General features: G+C 37.1%; 1 protein-coding gene across 1 annotated transcript in view; it reads left to right on the top strand.

Annotated features, from left to right (window-relative positions):
• LOC134528914 (calaxin) overlaps window positions 1–8,224 on the top strand; it is a 36,622-nt gene extending 28,398 nt beyond the window's left edge. The window contains exons 4-5 of the mRNA XM_063362581.1: window positions 151–404; window positions 5,246–8,224. Of these exons, the coding sequence (XP_063218651.1) occupies window positions 151–404; window positions 5,246–5,468 (477 nt within the window). The 3' untranslated portion in view covers window positions 5,469–8,224. The remainder of the gene's footprint in view (window positions 1–150; window positions 405–5,245) is intronic.
• Window positions 8,225–22,321: the final 14,097 nt, after the last annotated feature.

The following is a 22,321-nucleotide window of genomic DNA, read 5'->3' as shown; positions in this document are numbered from 1 at the left end:
TATTTGCAACATTTTATTTTCATGCCTAAGTGAAAAAATGCCGAAGTGAAAGTATGCCTAAGAGAAGGTATGTCTAAGTGAAGGAATGTCTAAGTGAATGTATGCCTAAGTAAAAGTAAACCTAACATGTTTCCTTACATGTTATTTTAGGGATTGGATCGTGTAGTATTCCGTGAACTACTCCACAACACCTTTGACTTGGTGACAGAGGAGGTGCTGATGGATCGAATCTTCTGTGCATTTGACCGCTGTAACGTGGGGACGATTCGCCTAGAAGAATGGGTCTGTGGGCTCTCAGTGTTTCTGAGGGGGACATTTGAAGAGCGTACAGCATTTTGCTTTCTCGTCTACGACCTGAACAATGATGGTTACATTTCAAAAGACGAAATGTTTCACCTCCTAAGGTACATATTATTTAACAGGCAGGCAGCTACTTATTTTTCTTACTTTTAAAAAGGCACATGTATGAAATATCCCATCGATTGTTCGTAAATTTGGCGGAAATAAATCGTGGGGTAATCTCTTATGTGAATGGATGTCACCCCCAATTTTCGTTTGCACACATCATTTGGATATTCAAAATTATGGATATTTGATGCAGTTTTCTTGAGCCGTATTAACTTATGGACAATGTAGGAGGGTTTTTATTTTTAAAGTTGACCTAGATCCAAAAGCAAGAATATGTTTTTGTGTACAAGAGATAATTTCATCTTTTTCTTATTTACAGCTGCAAATATGTTTATTTTGTTAGCAAGTGTGTTGTCAGCCCACCACTAGTCTTGTTCCTCATACAGTGGCATGGTGCGAGAGTGAGTGATAAAGAACTTTTTATTGGTGGAACCAAAAGCTTTGTAAAAAAGGAGGGGAGGAAGATGTTGGTGGGAAGACGGCTCATGTTGAAAAACTAATATTTCTACCCAAATTTCTCAGAAAATATTTTATCAATGCAAGTTATGTTCAAAAAATCTTCAACCCTTCTCCCACTAGTATTTGCCTTATGACTACGGCAAGGAACTAAAAGGTCACTTGGGTATCATCTCATTCCTCATAAATTTTTATCATGCCTAGGTTTCGGAATAGAATACACTTATCATCACAAGAGTCACGCATTAGCCATTATGGAAACCTAAAACTCAAATCTTTGGAATAACTAAAATTAATAAGCACTGCTTATGCATAGGGGAAGGTGGGCGAATTCTGCGCACTTAACTTGGGACGTATCTAAGATACGTAAATAATGTATTCAGGTGAAATGTTTTTTTAAGGGTGTTTGTTTGTATCATAATCTTCATTCATTGTAATGATTCGAAGCGCTAACATAATAACCAAAAGTCATATAAATTTTAAAATGAAATGCTGCACTGCGCAGTATTACCACACCCAGTCGGGTAATTCTGCGCTGTATACTGGGTAATTGTGCGCATCACTAATTATAGACCTAACCAATAAAATATGAAAAAAAATACCCAAATATTAGTGCATAATTAGTTATTTTAAACTAAAACACCAAACAGATCAAAGTTAACTAACATATTGATAGTAATGTTTTAAAATTGGATGATTCAAATAAACGAAAATAAATTCAATTACCACCAAATATTAAACAATCAAATAGACACAAGAAACACACGAGTTGATGATAACAATAAAGTCTCCGAAATTGAATATTTGGGTTAGTATTTTTAATACAAGACATAAAAACATCACTAATAAGTTTGAGTTACCTTATCATTTATGTTAAAAAAAAATTAAAAACTAAGGTGACACACATTTTGTTATTCTTTGACATAAATCGCATTTGTAGTCTGTTGGTGAATCCCAGCCCCTACATTCTTCATGTGTCCACCCACCACACTTCACATACCTGTACCACAATTCATTATCGCGGCCAAATTCGTCACAAATTGAACACACATCTAGATTCAAAGGCTCAATGTTATCATTATTGATGTCATTACACAAATCCTTCTCGATGATTAATTCGGTCTCAGACTCACTCTCTGATAACGTTAGTTGTCTCTTGCATCTTTTGCGTGTTAGCTTCGTGTTTTTCTTGTCTGCTTTGTTAGGCCTAGACCTACTACTTGTTTGGATTTTAGCTTCCTTCTTCCTTTTATTATTTTCTCTTTCTTTCTCAATCTCTTCAAGTTTTTCTTTCATAGGTGTTCCAGTTAAGACTTCTGACTTTTGTTTTCTTGATTTAGGCTCTTTTGGTTTATTATGCTAAGGGATACAGCATTCTTTGAGGGATCAGGCAAAGGTGAAATGTCTGCCACCTTCACTTGTTGGACATTTCCTTCCGTAGACCTGCGTTCTTTTCCTGTCTGGCTAGGTGTACAGATAAAAGTTACATAAACACGATCACTTTTCTCGGAAGATGACATGTCTGAAATTTCTGCCACTTTTGTAGGTATCTGACTAGGTCCAGCATCCCTTGTTCTTTCGCTTCTGTTTGTGTTATTCTGCTCTTCGTTCTCTTCAGCCTAGCCGACTTCGATTTCAGTTTCTTTACCACAGGCTTCAAACTCCATGTTCAAATGCTTATCAGGGTTAATGGGTGATCTCCAACTGCTGAAAATCCAGAAACCCCTTTTCCATAGTTGCAACTTTTAAATATGATCGGTTAAACAATTCGGTGAGTTCATACTGGGTTATTTTCCTGCCTGCTTCATTTTGGGAAGTAAGCCTACTTTTTGATTTCAAAAAATGAGAACAATCTCTGTAGAAGGCTGCTTTTAGCGGACTGAAGAACGTTAAATCAAGAGGTTGAAGTCTGTGAGTTGTATGGGATGGCAGAGATAAAAGGACGATGCCATTTTCCCTACAGAAGTTCTAGATTATAACTGAAATGTGGCTAGAGTGATTGTCCAGGATCAACAGAATAGGATCAGCGTGTTGTATGAAAGACATGCCATTAAATCACTAAAAAGTAAATTTACATTAATTGAAAGCAATATTTAAATGCATTGGGAACCTAAAACACGCACTATTTACCTGAAACAAATAAAACTAAGCCCTATCAATTGAAAACATTGAGGGCAATTCTGCGCACTTGCGCATTATTACACTACATCTCCGCGTAGAATTACCCCAAGCACAAACATAATTAAGGCTCGCAATAATATAAATTTAAAGTGATCAGTTAAAGTTATTATAGTGCTCAACAGGAAGAATATATGGTCAACTATTGTTGCAAATATAATTTACTACTAGAAACACACGACTATTGTACCATACCTTTGTTTATTCTTCGCCGAAAATAACAACAATTTCGATCTGAACCTACACACTGTTGTAACCCAACTAACTCACACAATGGCGTCTCCTTCCTCGCACTAAGTCCTCAGTGTCACCGCCGTGTGGCAGCATTATACAGACCGACGCAGTGTACGTCAATTCCGAGAAACCTCACTGCGCAGTAATACCCGCTGCGCAGAATTCGCACACCTTCCCCTACCCAAAGTGGTTGGAGCCAATAATAATATTGGAAATTCTATCACCTGTAATAGCTATTATAGCAGCATTATTACTTGGTTACAGTGGCATCCATATGTCTGAAATGCTCGGGCAGGCTAACAGATTGACAAACTAGAACAATCACATGTTGATATAAATGGGTAATATTGCTTTCGAGTGGGTAATATATTACCAAAATGTTAGAGGGTTGAGAACTACATATAGGTACAGAATTTTAAGAATATTTAGTCAACACTGAGTATGATGTTAGCTGTCTTACTGAAACATGGTTAAATAATTGTAGCAATAATTCTCACTATTTCACGGATCAGTATCTCATATTTAGATCTGAAAAAAACTCCACTCATAATGTTGGTAAAAGGAGGTGGTGTTTTGATTGTACTTAATAAATATAGATTTCCATCAGTCCATCAAATACAAATCTACTATCATCCGGGAATTGAAGCACTCTGATCAAAATTAAAACCTCGCAAACTTTTACATCCCCTCAAATGATTCCAACACATATGCAACATATCTTGAAGCATTAGAAAATAACCTCACTAACTACTAAGATAATTTAATACTTGGTGACTTCAATGCATAATTTTAATATATCACGTTCATATGTAATAATTAAGGTATGTAGCCACAATCTTTGCTTTATTTTTTTAAAAGTTTGGGTCTACTTAAGTGTAATAATATCCAGTCCTCCAAACATCCGTTGCCTCTTAACTTTTAAAATTGTAAAGTAACGAAATCAGTTGAAGCAATTGTGAAAGAAGACTTACCACATCCTGCCCTAGATATTAAAATTACAATGGATATTCAGATAATGAACATCATCATCTCTACCTACCAATAATATAAAACTGGTGATTATCTAGGAGTATACAATGTCATTAAGGAACAGAACTGAGAATTAAACACAGTATATAAAAAAAAATATATTCGGACTTGAATGTAGCCTATATATATATTTTAGTTTAAAGGAATAATTGCATCATTTGCGAGATGATGTTGCTGCTATTCAATGCTTGCTACTAGGAGTGCTAATATCATGTAGTACACACATCAACTGCCAGAGGGTGCTGCCAGCATCTTGATTTAATTTTTACTTGCTACAGTGCAGTAGTATTTATTACAATCGTATCTGGCCATCTTGGCCGCCATCTAGAAATTGTGTAATTATTAACCTAGAAATTTGGGAATAATTAAAAAAAAAAAAAAATCAAATCTTACTCATTAATTTACTGTTTGACTGGATCTTGGATGACCTTGACCTTTGAAATTTATGCACCATCGAGTACGAATAGCACATTATAGGGTGACCACAGTTTTTGTACAAAATATGGTGGCACCAGCAGATGTGGAACAAGATGGCGGCCACCAGTAGTACAGGAAGGCTTGTGGTATTTGATTTTAAGTCTCTTTTTAGGATTTTTAGACCCTTTGTCATATTTGGGATAAAAAACTGACAATTTTCCCTATAAAAGGTAAATATATCCTCGAAAAGGGACATTTTTCCTCGAAGAAGAAAATTTTCTATCGAAATATAGAAATTTTGAGATGTTTTAGGGGTAAAAAGGGAAATTTTCATGGTAATCATTGTTTAGACTAAATGTTCAAACCACAAAAATAATTCCACTAACAATCCTTATTCCATCTACTCAACATAATATAAAAATAAAATCAGTCTAAAAATACAATTTAATGTATACCTGTCTGTGTGCTACAGTTATACACATAGGTGTGTAATTTTCCAAGAAACTATTCTCTTTGTGTGCAGGAACTGCCTCGTGAAGCAGCCACAGGATGAAGATCCCGACGAAGGTGTCAAAGATCTGGTTGAAATGGCTCTTCGGAAGTTAGACAGTGACCATGATGGCAAAGTGTCTTTTAAGGACTATCAGAAGGCTGTTAAAGATGAACCCTTGCTTTTAGAAGCATTTGGCCAATGTTTACCTGCAGAAACCCCATGTCAAACTTTCATTTCCACACTTAATTCATAAATAATTTCCAGTAAAATTCTGACTCCAAAACAGTTTAAATTATGTTTTAAGTTTTTCTAGCTGTGCCATAAAAATTAAATTAAATTCTTAAATCAGTTTACTTTCTTTAGAGTATTGGCTGTTGAGTTGCTATAAATTAAATTAGATATTTTGGTGTTCAAGCCATTTTGTAAATTAAAAATTATTTATGTCCAAACTATTATCGACAAACTAACCATTCCTTAACTTCCGTTACCAAACCTACCCTTCACGAAGCTGGTCAGTAAATGTCGACAAAGTGTTGGCCAGCACCAAAAATTAAAATATATATATTTTTCATAATATGAATTAAAACATTTCGTGATGGCTGATTCATGAAACTTATGTTACAAGAACCACAGTAAACTCAGCAGACCTTAAAATATATTTTTTTACATTAAACATTTATGACACTTACCTAGCATTGAAACAATAACATTCTAAATCAATAGCATCTGACTAAATTATTCTTGCAGGAAAATTGATGCTTGAATCTACATAAGTTTTCATCGTTGACAACATCAAATGAATCGGCTCTGCACTATACCCTCAAAAAAGAATGATTTAGGATGTTTGGGAGCACTGGTGTTGTCACCTGGCCTAAAGGGGGGTTATCACTCTGTGGATACAGCTTATGCAACACAGGATGGTTGATCAAAACAAATTAAATCTGGTTTTGAACATCATTGTGCACCACATTCCCACGGGACAAACATTAGCTTTCAAACGAAATCTCTTGTAACCCAGGCTTCCTAGTGTACATGCACGAAGACTATGCTTGGGATCTCGTGCCCTGTTCTGCTGCACATACAAGAACTGCCGATGATGCCTGCTGTGGTGTCTCCTCGACAGCAAAAGCCCTGTTACTCTGCTATCTGCTGTCAGCCTTGACAATGACAACAGCAAGTCCATAGAAACCAACTGTCCATACTTTTCACCATCGAGCACCTGAGGATGAAACATAACCCTGCAAAGCACCCACAGCCATTGTTTGCCTGAAGGCATGCTGGCGCAGTAGCCAGTAACTATAAGTTTAGTAGGTTTCGCTCCAACTTAGAAGTGTCTCGACTTGTATTACCTATCCACATTTAGTAAAATAAAAAATATCTGCGAAAAAATTGATAATGGGGCAACATTCAATGGAAGATCCGCTTTTGACATTTACAACATGTTTCAAATCATTATCCTTTTTTCAATGTCTTAATCAGGTACTAATAGGTTTTCCGGCTAGTTCACCCTTTCAAGAAAAAACAACACCTCTGATGTAAATTAGAGACTGAAAACTCTGTGCAGATTCACTTCAAATCTTTAGAACTGAAACATTTATAGAAATTAATTTTAAGAACTAATTACAATTGAACTAATAAAAAACAAACAGGGATCAGTAGAATTTAATTTCCCTCAAACATTCTATAAACATTGGTACATCTCTGTTAAGAAACATTTGAAATTTCAGCCACATAAAGAAAAAGAACTAACTCCTAACAGAAAATAGACTTTAATACTGCCTTTCGTAATACTTTTTTCTGAAGTAAAAAAAAAATGAATTTGTGATATCAAGAGAATAGTTGTTTGGTGTAGGTTATTTACATTAAAACACTTTAAAGTAGTAGGAAAGTTGAATGATTATAATTAGCTACATTAAAAATACTTAACGTTATGTAGATCATTGGTTAGGTTAGGTAAGCTACCTTAAAAAACATGTAAAATCATTTAATTGTTTGCGTAGGAATCGCAAATGTAAAATGTTGCAAGCTTAACCTAACCAACCATCCTTACTAAATTATAATGTTCTTAATGTAGCTAACCTAACAAAACCAATCATTCACACAATTACGAAGTAGGTATTATTAATATGCTAATTGAACCTAATTAACAGTTCACACAATATCATAGTATTATTAATATGGCTGACATAACCTAATCTATATGTTCTTTAAATGATTCATGCAATGGGGAATTTTGATTTAATGCAGTTTTTTCAGACACACGCCATTGCAGTTTTGCACTGTTTGTTACGGAAAAATACCGAAAATCAAAAATCAAAATTTTTGTCCATGCTGTCATCGTTGCGTTGTCATAATACTTGTTTAGTTTCATCGTTTGTTCCGTTTGTCTGACTTCAGCTGATTCAGTCTTGTTTTCTGTGAATTTTTTATCTTCATATTTTATTTCTGATTTTTGAAATTTTTCCATAACAAACAGTGCAAAATTGCAATGGTGTATGTCCAAAAAAACTGCATAAAATAACCTAATCTACCATGTGCATGATTTCCGAGTATTATTTAATGAACCTACCTTAACCACTTGTTAAAATGGTAAACTATTTAAGGTATCACAATGCCCTCTTAGAGAATAATTGGAAAACAAGTAAGAATGCAAAAAAAAAAAAATTGTTACTTTATTCAGAAAAAATCCACTATATGTAATTTAGAAATGTAAATCAAAGATGTGTAATTTGCATGAGCAAAAAATTAATGGTAAATAATATCTTTGCCTGGTGACTTATCGAAACATGTCTGTAGAAATGCACTGGTTTTTACAATCACAGATGAAACAGGTCTCAAGAAGTACGGTACTAAATGTGGTAATTGTTCCATATCACATATTTAAGTTTATCTTTTCAACGTGATATCATGATCCTGTATACATTGATTCTATGGCATATGATTCTTGCTGTTTTAATTTAGTATGTTGAAAGATCCTGGATATAATAAAAACTTCAATATCACAATACAAACAAATTGTGTCAGGTCTTGTGGAAATGTTTTCTTTTGTATTCAGCTTTTTTTTACACTCATAATTCATTGTTATATCACAAGTTTTCTTTTTTTCTAGAAACTTTTGATGTACATAATCATCACGGATATGCGATACATAATTTTTAACCTCATTTCCTGTATAACTTTTTAAATATATTTTTTAGTGTAATACTAGCATTTAGGTAGATATTTCAAAATTTTGTGACAGTGTTAACAATATTATCAACAGTGTTTATTTATGTGATTTTATTTTAAGAAGGTTACAAGTATTACAACAAAACAGTTCCTCTTGCCACAATTAAATTGTTGTAAATACTTCAAAGAGAGTAATTTATCTTCCATTCCCAATTGTAATCCCATTGGGCAGTATCTATAATTCAGTAAACATTTTGGAATTGAATGTTTCTTTGCTGACAGTTTAATGTACTTCAATATTCTACCAACGACTAATTGGTTGTAACCATGACAAGGTAGTTCTGAACAGAAGCATTCGCAGAAATGTATTTTGGAAATGATAAAGAAGGGGAAGGGTGGGGGGGGGGGGGGGGGGGGGAGAACCACTTTTCCTACTGTTTTGCTTTTAATGTCTTTCCTTTTGTCAATGGAAATGATAGATTATTATATTTCTTTTCTCTGAATCTACACCCCTGTTTCTGACATCCACTACCTACTTCTAAGTAGTTGTGTTAGTGCATATTAAAATGCAGCTTTTACAGAAAAAAAGTAACTGTAGATCTTAAAACTTCAAAAAAATATTACTTAGGTGTTGAAATTTGTTAACAGCTATTAACTTACAGTAATGTATAGCAAAATAAAGTTTACTGCACGTTTGTGTGAGTAAATAACCTCGCGACCATTCACCTCTAAGCGCTTGTCACATCATTCATATTACAAATCCCTAATTTTCAACACATATACAAGTACTTAAATAAAGCTTAACTACGAACATAAAGCCGAAATCAATCATTGTTGTTTTGATTACTGTTGGAGTAGCAATATTGTTGTTTGTAAAGAGCTGTAATACATTCGTAGATTCTTAACGTAAACAAACATCTGAAAAATAATATAACAAGAACTCCTAAAATAATTTTGTCTCAATATTTTGCAGGCAAACTATATAATTCTGTACATACAGCTTTAATTGCGGAAAATTATTCAAGAAGTCCATTGCCACGCGATCCTCTGTTCATGTAACTGAATGCCACATTAGAAATGGGCATTTTCTAAAAGTTTTTAACTAACCCTGAACAAAAGTGTCTTATAACCCAAATCATCAATCACTTCAAAACATCATTTGGTCATTTATTCCGTCAACTTTATACAATTAACATTAATACAAGCGTAATCTGCTCAGGGTGCCTCTTTTATGCCGGCAATGATAGCTATTAAAACACTGTTTTGCCCACCAAACTGTCAAAGTGCATCATCAATATGGCTGCCGGCGATGGTCAATTGGAATCAAATATGGCCTCTCACTAGCAGTCACTATATCTCTAGGTCGTTGGTCTTATCCCTACCCTAGCAAGTGTGTGCGTATCAATGAGAGCGAGGCATCGACTTTCGACTGTATTGAAACACCTAATGTTTCATTGGGGTCTGGGGTTGTTGACTCATTGAAGCCTATTTTGCCTCCTTGCAGCCCATCATGATGGATTTGGCATTCACTGGCATAATCTATGCCAGAATAGTGAATAATACTGGTGGCCCCAATCTGCGAATTGATACTTTACCTCCCTAGTTGAAGTGAAACAGTTTTGGATTTAATCAGCGTTATAGTTTGCACTTTAAAAATTTATTAGATCCTCTCTGCGAAGTTTACCCGGGAGGGAACAGATGAGGGTCCTATAGATGAAACATTTCACTTCTCCACCAATGTCACCCCTATTTTTATGAGTGACGATGTAGCAGCAATGCTCTCAAGGACCGCATGAATTTGCAGTGAGAGGCTTTGGGTGGATGGTCAGATGTATTATTCATTTTAAAATTCAAGTGTCAGTCAGTGTACAGACCATACTTGGTGGTGCCCCTCTTAAAAATTGCCTGCATTTATAACCAATCGCAAAGCTTTTGTTAACATTGAGTAATGTTGGGAGACATGTTTCCTGTAAGTTGTCATGGCAGGTGTAATATCGACAGCCAGACATAGTGAACATGCCGTGTCGTATCCGATTCCATTTGTGGCTTTTTACACGACAGGCATGACTTTCCCCACGACATTGCATCAGGTTGCAATCTTTGAGAGACGTAATAGTATATCAGTGAATGTCTATGCCTGTTTACACAAACAAGGGGCTATTATTACCAAGGCTTGCCACTCCCCTACTGGTGTGACTGTCACACCAGTGTGCATTGCTTCTGTGCATGATCAACATATAAATGTATTGGCTATTCGTTCAGCAGACAACCCAGCTCATCTCCATTTCGTACACATTAAGAGTATGTCCTATTTGCTTTATTCTCAACTCTCATGTCGTCAGAATAAGAAGGCAATGACACCATTGTCTTCAGTACTTTTGTACTGAGGATAAGTTGAACACTCAGAATTTTTTGTGCCGCCAACACTCGGTGGTGCGCTTAGAGCTCCTGATTGAAGAGAGCAAATATACCAATCCCTCACATAGCACATCTTCAAATTACATGAATTCATTTAGCGCAATGTTAATTTTACTGCCCCAGTCTTGAATAGCACATCTGTAAGTTTCAGTTAGCATGAAATTGCCACAGGCACAAAAAAAACCTCTGGCATGACAGCACGAAGTCTGCTTCAACTCGGTAAACAACAGATGTGTCATGGCAAACAGTTAGCTATATGAGGGGGGAAGAGATGCACACGCAGGTGAACTACACTATTGACTGTTGTACAAATATCACCTATGGCAAGTTAAGTTGCGGCTAATGAATGTAAAGGACCAATTGTTTTTATGTCCGCACGTATGCCGCAGGGCCGTACCGTTGTCGCTCAACCACAGACCGGGCCATGATGAACTCCAGTGTAGCCAGTGGCAGCGAACTTGCATGCACAAACTTGAAGCAACATCTGCCCATTTTTTCTGCTGGTGACAGTACATGTGCAAGCACCTGCAGTTGAAATCTCATTAGAATCATGGCTTCCAAGTAAGAGTGTAACGCATTGTGCTCTGTTCAAGTATTTGAGACAAAACTAGAAGTGTAATGGCGTGCAGAATGTCATGAAGGCCACACTTATGTTGGTCACACTTTAGTTTTAAGCAAGTCAAATGTGCGCACAATTGTATGAAATAAGAACTCTATCAAACATTTATTTAAGTCTGATGCTTTTGGTTGTACTAGCTGGAATATATTTGACATTAGATATCGGTACAGAAATGAACAGATGAGTCACGTGGAAAAGGTATCCAAACGAAAAGTGCAAAGAAAAATAAATCACATGCCTGACAGGACTGGTCTGAACCAAGTGGCAATGTGAATAAGCACTTTAATTTTTTATAAATTAAAATGTAAATATCTGGACAGTAATATCTGTTTCACTGCCAGTAAAGGATAGTTTGGAAAGTTCCTGGAAAGGCACATGATGTGACTTGAAGGTCACGTCCGACTGATGATAGGTAAATGGTTACAGGATGTCGTATTTCATACAAAGTATTTTATGGTATGCTTATAAAGATAAATTGTGTGTGACATATTTATCATTGAGTGTTATTCTACGCATTTATATTATGTAAAGAATATTTCCCTACACATTTTGGAACACATTAAGTAAATTAGTCTTGCTATTTATGGAGACTAATGCTTAAGAATACACTATTTTTTAATACAAACATTTTTAGGAACACTTGAGTCATGCTAAGTAAATTTTAGGTGTAAATTGAATTCACGAATGTGTCCGAGCGGTACCAAAACTTATTTGAAGCCAGTATCTACCTGCTTTCCAGAGTCCAATGGCTCTAACACCACAATTATGGATGAGTACATACCTTCTGTATGTAACATTCTCCTAGTGTGTTCCTATGATGCCTCACTTAATAGATAAGTGCACACTGAAGGCAAGAACTGTGTAGCCAAGATGGTCTCGACCTTGATTGAAATGATAAAGTGGGTTTTCGCAATTTACAGCAAGACAGTTCCGATGAAACTACAGACTACAGCTGTTACTGCACAGCTGGCCAGTCAGACATACTGCTATATTTGCAAGAAGTTGCTAGGTAAGAAATCAGTTTTGGACCACGACCACCCGACTGGTGACATTTGTGGGTATGTCACACTCAAAGTGTAACCTGGCATTACGACTTCAGAAAAATCAACTGAAAGCCATTTTCTATAATCTTCAAAACCACGATGCTCACTTCCTGATAAGGACGTTGGCCAAATGTTATGTTGCGTGGCCGAATGGTTCTGAGTTTGTCGAGAACCCCAGCGAGGTTAAGGTCCTGTGTGTAAGTACATACCAATTGCTGGCAATGATGCAAGAGGAGGAACTCGCACTGTGCATCTTTGATTTATCAACTCATTTAAATTTTTGGGTTCTACATTGGTGACTATAGCCTGCTTTATCTCGCCAGCTCAGCTGAGCCGAACTCAAGCTTGGTTTCCAGATGACGCACAGTTTCCTCTGGTTTATAGGGAAGGGGTCTTCCATTATGAGATTATGAATTCCATATAAGAAATTCAGACTTCCTTGCTTCCCCCTAGTGAGTCATTTAACAATGACCTCAAAGAGACTGACATGAGTGAGAGATACTACGCTCATGCCATCTGCCTCGAATGTTTTTCACTGCAGTACTCTAGGTGACTATAATGCAGTATCTCGAGGTAGACATGTGTATTTTGGACAAAAATCTTTGAAAATTTTCGATCTATTTGCATAGATTTATAATCTTGATCCAGTGCATTATATTACGGCACCCTCACTTCCATGGGACGGTCTTTTGAGCAAGTCTGGCGTGTATCTGGAGTTAATTACAGACCCCTACACGTACCTCTTTTTGGAGAGTGCCGTGTGTGGTGGCATCAGCAATGTTAGTCACCGCTAAACAAAGGCTAATGATAATTACATGACCAAGTTTGATATCAGTCTCCCCGAGTCTTACAAATGCTATTTCGATGTGAACTCCATCTACGCTTACACAATGTTGGGCAAGCTTCCGGTCGGCAACTTCCGGTGGGTGCGGGAGCAAGAATATGCTAATTGTAACTTTCCCACCATAGTCATGGATGGTGACTGCTCACATTTTGTTGAAGTGGATCCATCCTTCCCTTGTGATTGCCACGATCGACTTTCAGATCTGCCTCTTGCACCTGAAAATGGCGTACTGTCAAACTATATAATGAAGAAATGTTTGCTAACTCATAGCAAACTGTGCAGGTGTGAGCGGAAATCGTCGCTAAGCAACCCTCACTAAGGGGAGTAAACAAAAGGTAGGGGAAGAGGAGTGGGAGTGTCTCTTGGTCAGGCGAAGCTCGTTGAGACAAAGTGCAAAGTTCAAATCTGAAGTCTGGTAACCCCGCCACCAGCTCAATGGTTTTAGACTTTTAAGACCAATAAGTGTGAGTCTCATTTAGAAACAAAATTGTATAGATATACAAAGAAAGGTTTTAAGTGAATTGCCTGTGTATAAAAAGCTCCTTAGTGTTACACTAACTCTATTAGTATATCCCCAAAACACTACCCATTATTTAGATTCTACTACTACATATGCAGGGGACTTTGTGGCTATAATTGTAAATTTATTGTTTGTACAACTAAAAGTGTCTGCCTACATCTTATTGTCATTGCTGTAATTACAGACAGAAAGGAGTGATGATATGAGAATGGAGTATTGATGGAATGCAAAGATGGGGAAAATGGAATAAACCCAAGAAAACCCACCAGCTCACGGCAATGTACACTTTGTTTCCCATACAAAAAAAAAACTAAGCATCATTTAAAGCTAGGATAATGGTGTGGTGGCAAGTGCCACCATATCTACTGTTTTTATTTAGATATATTGCACAACTTTTAAAATAATGTAGGGAACAAGCCATTTAGTATTTGTGCACAGATCTACTGACTTTTTCTCACAGTTGGTTAAGCTTTGGCTTTAATTTCTGGGGTTTCCATTAACTTCATTTTAAATACACATATCCCTTACTTAACACGTCTTCAGATTGCATGGATTCATTTAGCGCGATGTGAATTTTACTGCCCCAGTCTTGAATAGCACGTCTGTAAATTTCAGTTAGCATGAAATCTCGGCAGGCAAAAAAAAAAAAGTCCAGCACGACGCCAAGAAGTCCGTTTTAACTTCTGTAAACAAAAGATGTGCCGTGGGATACAGTTAGCCAAACAAGGGGGGAAGAGATGCACACGCATGTCTGTCTACACTATCGGCTGTTGTACAAACATCAGCTATGGCAAGTTAAATTGTGGCTATGGAGTGTAAAGGACCAAATGTTTTTACGTCCACGCGTATGCCGCCGTGCTGTACCGTTGTCGCCTGGCCTAAACTGGGTCGTGAACTCAAGTCTAGCCAGTGGTAGAGAATTCACTCAAAAGCAACGTCTGCCCATTCAGCTGCCGTTAACTGTACGTGCTTGATCACTCATAATTAGGGGCAGTGAAAAATGGTGAATGCGAAATCGCGAAATTTTTGTAAAACCCCTTTCAATTATCTGTACTGTATCTAAAAGTGAACTTAACCTATCCACAGCACACCTATACACATTTCGTTTTCGCGAAATCTTATTACCACCGCGAAATATACCGTCAAGGCGCGAAATTGGCTACTTGGTAACGAAATTGCGAAATGCCTACCTAATTTAATTCGAAAATACGTTAAAATTATTAGCAGTGCATGAAATAACTTCCGTACATCGATACGATACTCGATGTAGCGGACTGTACACAAATGGGAACAGCTTTCCAGACAAAAGAATAACAAAAATCACGGAGGAATGGTATTGGTTGGAACAGAACTTTTTACGGGCGTGTATACCAAACAGAACAGCCCGCGAGTTGTTACCTTTGTTGTCCCTGTTCACGGGATGTAAAAAAATTAAACGTGTTTGCCAACTGGTTGTTGTGCTACCGCAGAATATTAAAAAAAATCGTAACATAACCTAATATAACGTAACACAACCTAAACGTAAATTATCTTGACTAACTCCTAAACAAACGTTTCGTTGTCAGTAAAAATTGTGCATAAACATGCCAAAGGTTTTAAGTGTATTTGAAAGGGCACGGGAGTATGAAAGTGAAGGGTTTTATGTGTTTGACAAACATAAAAAAGTTATGATGTGCAAGTACTGCAATGTAACAGTTGACTGGAAAAGGAAGGATAGCTGCGAAAAACATTGTAAACAAAGGTCTTCGCACAAAGTCAACAAGGATAATGGTGGCAACGGAGTGAAAAGACAGATAACAATTGTTGAAAATGTGTCTATGAACAAAAAACTCAAGGCCGAAAAAACTAAATTAGCGAAAGACACAGTGCGGGCTTTCGTGCAAGCAAACATCCCGCTTGAAAAACTGGACCATCCAGGACTGCGATCTTGGATGAATGAATACATTCCAGGTAAGTTAAGTAGAAGTGCCTCGTTACCACAATAAAAATTTTTCATGTATTTTGCATTTTTATTTTTTTTTTTGAGTTTGCTAACAACCCAATTGTAGGTAATTTAAACTTTACTGCTACTTGTTATCATTCTGTCACATGCAAAATATTCTCAAATCACTTAAGTCTTTAAAATAACACCAACTGGTCATTATTTCATACTTGCTAATAATAAAAACTACTTATCTTTTTTCTATATTTCATCTCTGGTATTTCCATAATTTATTAATGTGCAAGGTAAATACGGGGCCTTTAAATTTCACAAGAGAAGTATGTAGTGCTAGTATCAAAACACATGGAAACAGGATTATTTTTCAAAAGTTTAGTTCAGAATGTGCGAAATCAATACAAATGGAGAAAATAAATATTTTTTTTTATTTTTAGGGTCCGGTGACCTTCCACATTCATCTACCTTACGAAGCACTTACCTTGAAAGTTTGAAAGTTGAAGAGGAGGAGAAAATAAAAGAACTGGTGAAAGGGCAAGACATTGTTTTATTGTGTGACGAAACAACCAACAAGAAAGGACAGTGTGTGTTCGTCGTTCTATTTAAGATTATGTCAGCAAGCAGTGAACAAAAATTGCTTGTAGCTGGGACAAAAGTTTTGATGAATGCAAATTCGACAGAATGCTCACGAGCAATTGTTGATATATTGGTGAAATTTGATGTGAAATATGATAACGTAATTTCTTTCACTTGCGACTCGGCGAAGTACATGACAAAATGTGCTGACCTTTTGCGCGTTTTGGTAAGTGACAAACTGCTACATATCCAGTGCTGGGCACACAAGCTCTGCCTGGTTGGCAATATTTGGGTGGCACAGCTTTCTGAACTGAATGAGTGTGTAATGAAAACCAAAATGTTTTTCTTGAATTCAAGGAAAAGGAAACACCACTATTTGCAGTTTCTGACGGTATCGTCCATTCACCCCAAATTGTTCCCATCTCCTGTTTTAACACGCTGGAATTCGTGGTTCCGTGCTGTGGAGTACATTGACACATACTTACCCCATCTTTTAGAATACTTCAAGACAGAAGATGCAGAAACTAGTGGAAGTTCAACAGAATATTACATGCAGATGTCTATGGACAAAGTTGCTGTTTTGCAATGTGAAGCAAGATTTGTAGTTGAGCACTGTAAATCAACTGTAGAATTGCTTGAGATTTTAGAGGGTTCGTCATATCCTTTTGCTCACAGGTTGCTAGGAAAACTTTGTGATTTGAAAACCAGTTTCAAATTGGCCAGTGATAATACTTTTCATCCTGCAACAACACAGATGCTGAACTCACAACTTTGCTTGAAATCTGCTGTTAGGGCTACTCTTGTTTCAACAGGACAAAAGTCTCTATTGAAGCTATCATCGTTGATTGCCAGTGATCCTGCCAAGGATTTTGTAGAGAGTATGAGTGCTTTATTTGATCCCAGAGAAATTGCTTGTAAGGGGCTAGAGGTTGACGCTGTTGAGTTGCAGAACAAGATTGAAAAACTTCCTTTCCTATCCCAGGTGCCTTTTCGACTTGTTCTAGAAGGCTACACTCAGACTAAACAGGCAGTCTTAAAATCAATTTCTAAGAACGTCGATATTCTTACCATCCTGCTGTCTTTAAAATCAGATTTTCCAGAGTATGCAACCAATGCTGTGAAGTGCCTGTGGATCCCTGTTTCCAATGTTGACAGTGAGAGGGCTTTTTCCATGTACAGCAACATCATGTCCGACAAGCGAACATCTTTGCGGGCTGATAACATTGAAGTTATGTTGGGAATGTGTTTTGGAGCTAGCCATTGAAGTCAAGGATTTTAAGTTTTTGTGTACTTGTGTTACTACCACAATTCAGTATTTTCACATGTTCTCTATTTCATTCTTGTCAGAAACAATGTAAACAGATTAAGAAGTCCATGTTAAGTTACTTAGTTTACTCTAAAAGTACTTTTGCAAATTATTCAAAAACATTGTAGCAGATTACTTCAAAAAAAATCAAGAGGATCCACAGTCACACTATGCACGCCACAAACCTGTGTTACAAGTTTTGCAAATTTTATAACACAATTTTTTAGATAGACTTTGGCTTATTTTATACCTACTGATAATTGTATTACATTTGGTCAAAAATATTAAGAAATTGTTTGAAATGATATGAAACAATTTTTTGGTAGGTGTACAGACACATCTTTGTTTAAACTGTATTTCGATTTTTCCATACAAATGGAATTATTATAATTTTTCAAAAGTAGTTGAAAAACACTGCAACATGGGCAACATGGCCTTAAAACTGTATACAAAATTTGAGGAAACAGTATGTGGGAAACCACAAAGCAGAGATAGGACTAGAAGACTATATTCATTATATTCTTTATAAATTGTATTATAAATCTTAAATGTGTATTATTATGAATGTCTTGTGTAAAAAATTGTTATAATTGAATCTCATCGCTTATGAAATGAATAAAAATTATTCTAAATACATTGATTTTATTCAACGAAATTATCTTATAATACCGAAATTTTATAACGAAATCCTCTAGTTTATTCACCGAAATTGAAACATTTTATTTACCATTTTTCATTGCCCCTACTCATAATGCATCATGTTCAAGTATTTGAGACAAAACTAGAACTATTACGGCGCGCAGATTGTCATGACGGCCACACTTATGTTGGTCGCACTTTAGTTTTAAGCAAGTCAACTGTGCGCACAATCGTACAAAATAAGGACTCTTACTAAAACTTTATATAAGTCTGAAGCTGTTGGTTGTACTAGGGGGAATATATTTGACAGTAGATACCGGAACAGAAATTAACAGATGATTCACGTGGAAAAGGTTGTTAAATGAATGTTGTAATGAAACAAATCATCATTGGCCTGACAGGATTGGTGTGAACCAGGTGGTGATACGCGAATAAAAACTTTAATTTTTTAAAAATTAAAATGTAATTATCCGGACAGTACTATCGGCTTCACTGTCAGTAAAGTAAGGTTTTGAAAGGTACGCGACGTGAGTTGAAGATCATGCCCGGGTGGGAAAGTCAGCCAGCCGACTGACAATAAAGTACATAACCACGTATCTCCCATTACGTGTTGTTGTATTTATCTTACAAAGTGCAATGGGAGGCATATAAAGATAAATGGTGTGACATATTTATAGTTGAGTGTTATTCAACTATTCATTTATATTACGTAAAGTATATTTTCCTCCAAAATTTTGGAACACAATAAATGAAGTAGCCTTGCTATTTATGGAAACTAATGCTTCAGAATACATGATTTTGAATAACACGAGCATTTTTTGGAACGAATTAGTCATGCTAAGTGAGGGATAGGTGTATTTAAATTAATATTTCTGTAATGCTGTTTGGTAGGCCTAACTTATTTAGCATTTTTAGTAATTTTACCTGCATTTTAATAGTAATTTAATTTTTTTTATTGGCTTACTGGGAACTGTTTGCATAATACGCTACCTTGAGGTGCTGCTATGAGGATGAAATGAGTTGCGCTGCGACGCGAAGGATTGAAAGACTGTCAGCCAAAGAAGCAAGTTCATGGAGTGTCGCGAGTGTGTGAGCGGCCGCGGACCTTTCACCATAGAACTGATGGGGTGAGCTTAGGCAGTTGTGTGTTCAAGAACTTTTTTGCAACATCTTTAAAGCAATGCCTTGCTTTACATGGGGTTGAGGCTATGAGAATTTCTATGCGTAGAATTTTAAGGTAAAACCACCTCTCATTACCTTTATGGCCACATCGACCTGCCATCTTATTAAAGCTTATGCACCCTTTTTAGTGCCCTCTTTTTGTCTGTGTTATAATGTTTGAGTGCAGGGTGGAATGTTTATCAGGTATTTCAAGAACATAGTGCACTGAGCTTTTCAGTAGTAATATTTTATCGCTACTTGCAGCAATATGAACAGCTGGTGTGGGTAAGCATATAACTGGTACATCGATGATAGTTAACTAACATTTAAAATGACATTTTTTCTTTTCTTTTGGCAAAATGCCAAAAACTTAATCGGCTGCAAATGGTTTTACGTAAATTTATTGTGCCAAGAAATAAACTTAGTAATACTTATGTAAGTTTTGCGATTAGTATGGCAGTGTGAAACTCATTTTTTCATGCAAAATCCACACATACACATTTGCACAACTCAAAGGCGCAATTGTAATTGCGGTTTAAAGGCGAATTAAATTCTGGAGTTAGGCCAAAGAGTTGTTCTGTACTGTAGTTATGTCATGATTTTCTTAGGCCCATTCATATGGAAACAAAATATAATTATTTTTATATTACTATGCTACAGACTTCGAACATTATAATTTTATAGTGTCCAGTTATTGAAAATGTTTCAAATTGTAAATTAGCCAATAAGATTTTATTTTTTTTTTTTGTAATATATGATTGTGTTTAAGACCTGCGATATAATAAGTGGTGCCGTCCGCCGCGGTCTCGTGTTCGAGGTCGGGCGCAAGTCCTAGCGGGGTGGCTGGCTTTCTTAGAGATTTCTGTTCCGGGGGGGTGGGGGGGGGGGGGGGGGGCCAGGCTAGCTCGGTGTCTAACCGTGTGATGGTCGTGGGTTCGTTGCCCCAGCGTGGCCCGCTAGAACCGTCGGCGGTGATGAAATTTGTTTCCTGATTAGGTTGGGTTGTTTAGGTTAATTTACATACACTGTTCTGGTTGTTCTACGGGTCGCACGTCGCGCACGGGAGGTGCAGGGTGGACGTTTTATTGCTCACGATTTACACTGGTTCATTACATTGGGCGCGAGGTCTACTCGGCGGTACATGACTGCCAGTGAGGCGTCGGAACACGTAGAAGTTTTGGTTACACTATTATTACAATTACACTTGACAAAACGGCACCCTGTGGTGCTCTTACGTACACGATTACACTCCACACGTTATCTGAGAGGGACACCTGCGTGCCTCTACGTGTGTTTACTTATTAAGCCCTCACGCCAGTCACAGTTGAGGGAGAGCGTTCGATTAGCGTCTGCTAATCCCGTAATTGGTAAATTGCGACGCGCGGGCCCACCTGTGTGGACCGCGGCTCGCTACTAAATTAAAAACACGTCTACGATTGGATGTAGCCTGTGCCTGTGCACTGGGCGATTAATTGAAGTTCTGGGGTGGCGGGAGACGGCCCGTACCGTATACTGCATGGCCCCACGTAATGCTTTGTGTGGGGCGTGTTAAATTGACGCGGCTGGGTTAGGCCCTACACTGGAAAAGGACCGGGCGCACACGAGGAATATTTAAAAAAGGGTTTCGGTTGTGACTATAATTACCAGATGGACGTTCGATGAACACAAAGAAATGATGGCTCCCCGTGGGACGTGCGTCCGTCCGGTCCGCGAGTCGCACTGTACTGGCGTCTGGCCCTGGCGCGAGGGGAGGGGTGAGCTCCCTGTCACGCCAGTGTTTCTAAAGTTCCATTATTCGTAAAAAAATAAATTAATAATAAAAAGCAAGTGGCTCTAAATTCATACAATAAAACTTAATGATTAACTTAATATCTATATATGTTTTAGAATTGACATTTAATAAGTTTGTCTAAAATAAGTTTGAATATTAGAGTCAAGCTGGAGACTGTCTGTTTCTTGATAACAACTCCATTGGCGAAAGATAATGCTAATTTGGGGCGGTTTGCGTTATGTCACACATTTCACTACTGAATTTAGGCTGAAGGCCGCAAGGGTTGCACTCACAGCTGTTTAAGTAGAAAGTTACACGTGAGTGACCCGGGCACTCCTACGTCGCACTCTATTAGTTAGGGGCTTTTGTTTGTTTCCGATTAATTTATTATTGTGTGGGGAATTTTGTACGCACGGGGAGTGCGTTGCATGTGTAATTAAAATGGTTCGCTATTTTCTACCTTGGGCTGCGGTCCGCTCACTTGACTCAGGTGGGCCATGGCTAGGGGTGCTTTCCGTTAGCGGAGCCAAGTACTGGCGGGTGCAAGTCGGGCTTTAGGGTGGCCTTCGGCCGTACAATGTCAGTGGTTATGAGTGCCATGTTTAGTACTGGGTTATTTTACGGGTTTAAATCTCATAAAAAGTTGTTGATTGGCGTTGGTAATTGCGCACTTTTGGTGAAAGTTGCTTTTAGATATTTCTCCTTTGAAATTTGCACGCAATACCTTTACGGTTATAGTTACTAAGTTACAATATAAGTTATTTATCAAGTATGAAACCAAACCATGACAATGCAAGTTTGTAAACTGGTGTATAATTATTTTTTTTTTGCTTTGCACAAGTATATAATTATTTTGTAAATCTTTTTAAATACTTTTGACCTATGATCACTCTTATCTTTTGTAGTTCTTCTTGTTGGTTACCAGATTTAGTTGTTAATTTGCTCTGGATTCTCAATAGTTTTTCAAGTAGAGAGATAATTTCAAGTTATTTAAGAAATCATTTGATTGCCACATGTAATGCTGGTCGGGTATAGTATTTGAAATTGTTGCTAGGAGCAATGTTGAATGAAGGCAGCCATTTCAGTTTTTTTTAAAAAGTTCCTG

The sequence above is a fragment of the Bacillus rossius genome, chromosome 2 (assembly GCF_032445375.1).
Source record: "Bacillus rossius redtenbacheri isolate Brsri chromosome 2, Brsri_v3, whole genome shotgun sequence".
In the NCBI taxonomy this organism is placed as follows: Eukaryota; Metazoa; Arthropoda; class Insecta; order Phasmatodea; family Bacillidae; genus Bacillus; species Bacillus rossius.
Note: the sequence above shows the minus strand (reverse complement) of the source record. Positions and strands in the feature narration are given on the sequence as shown.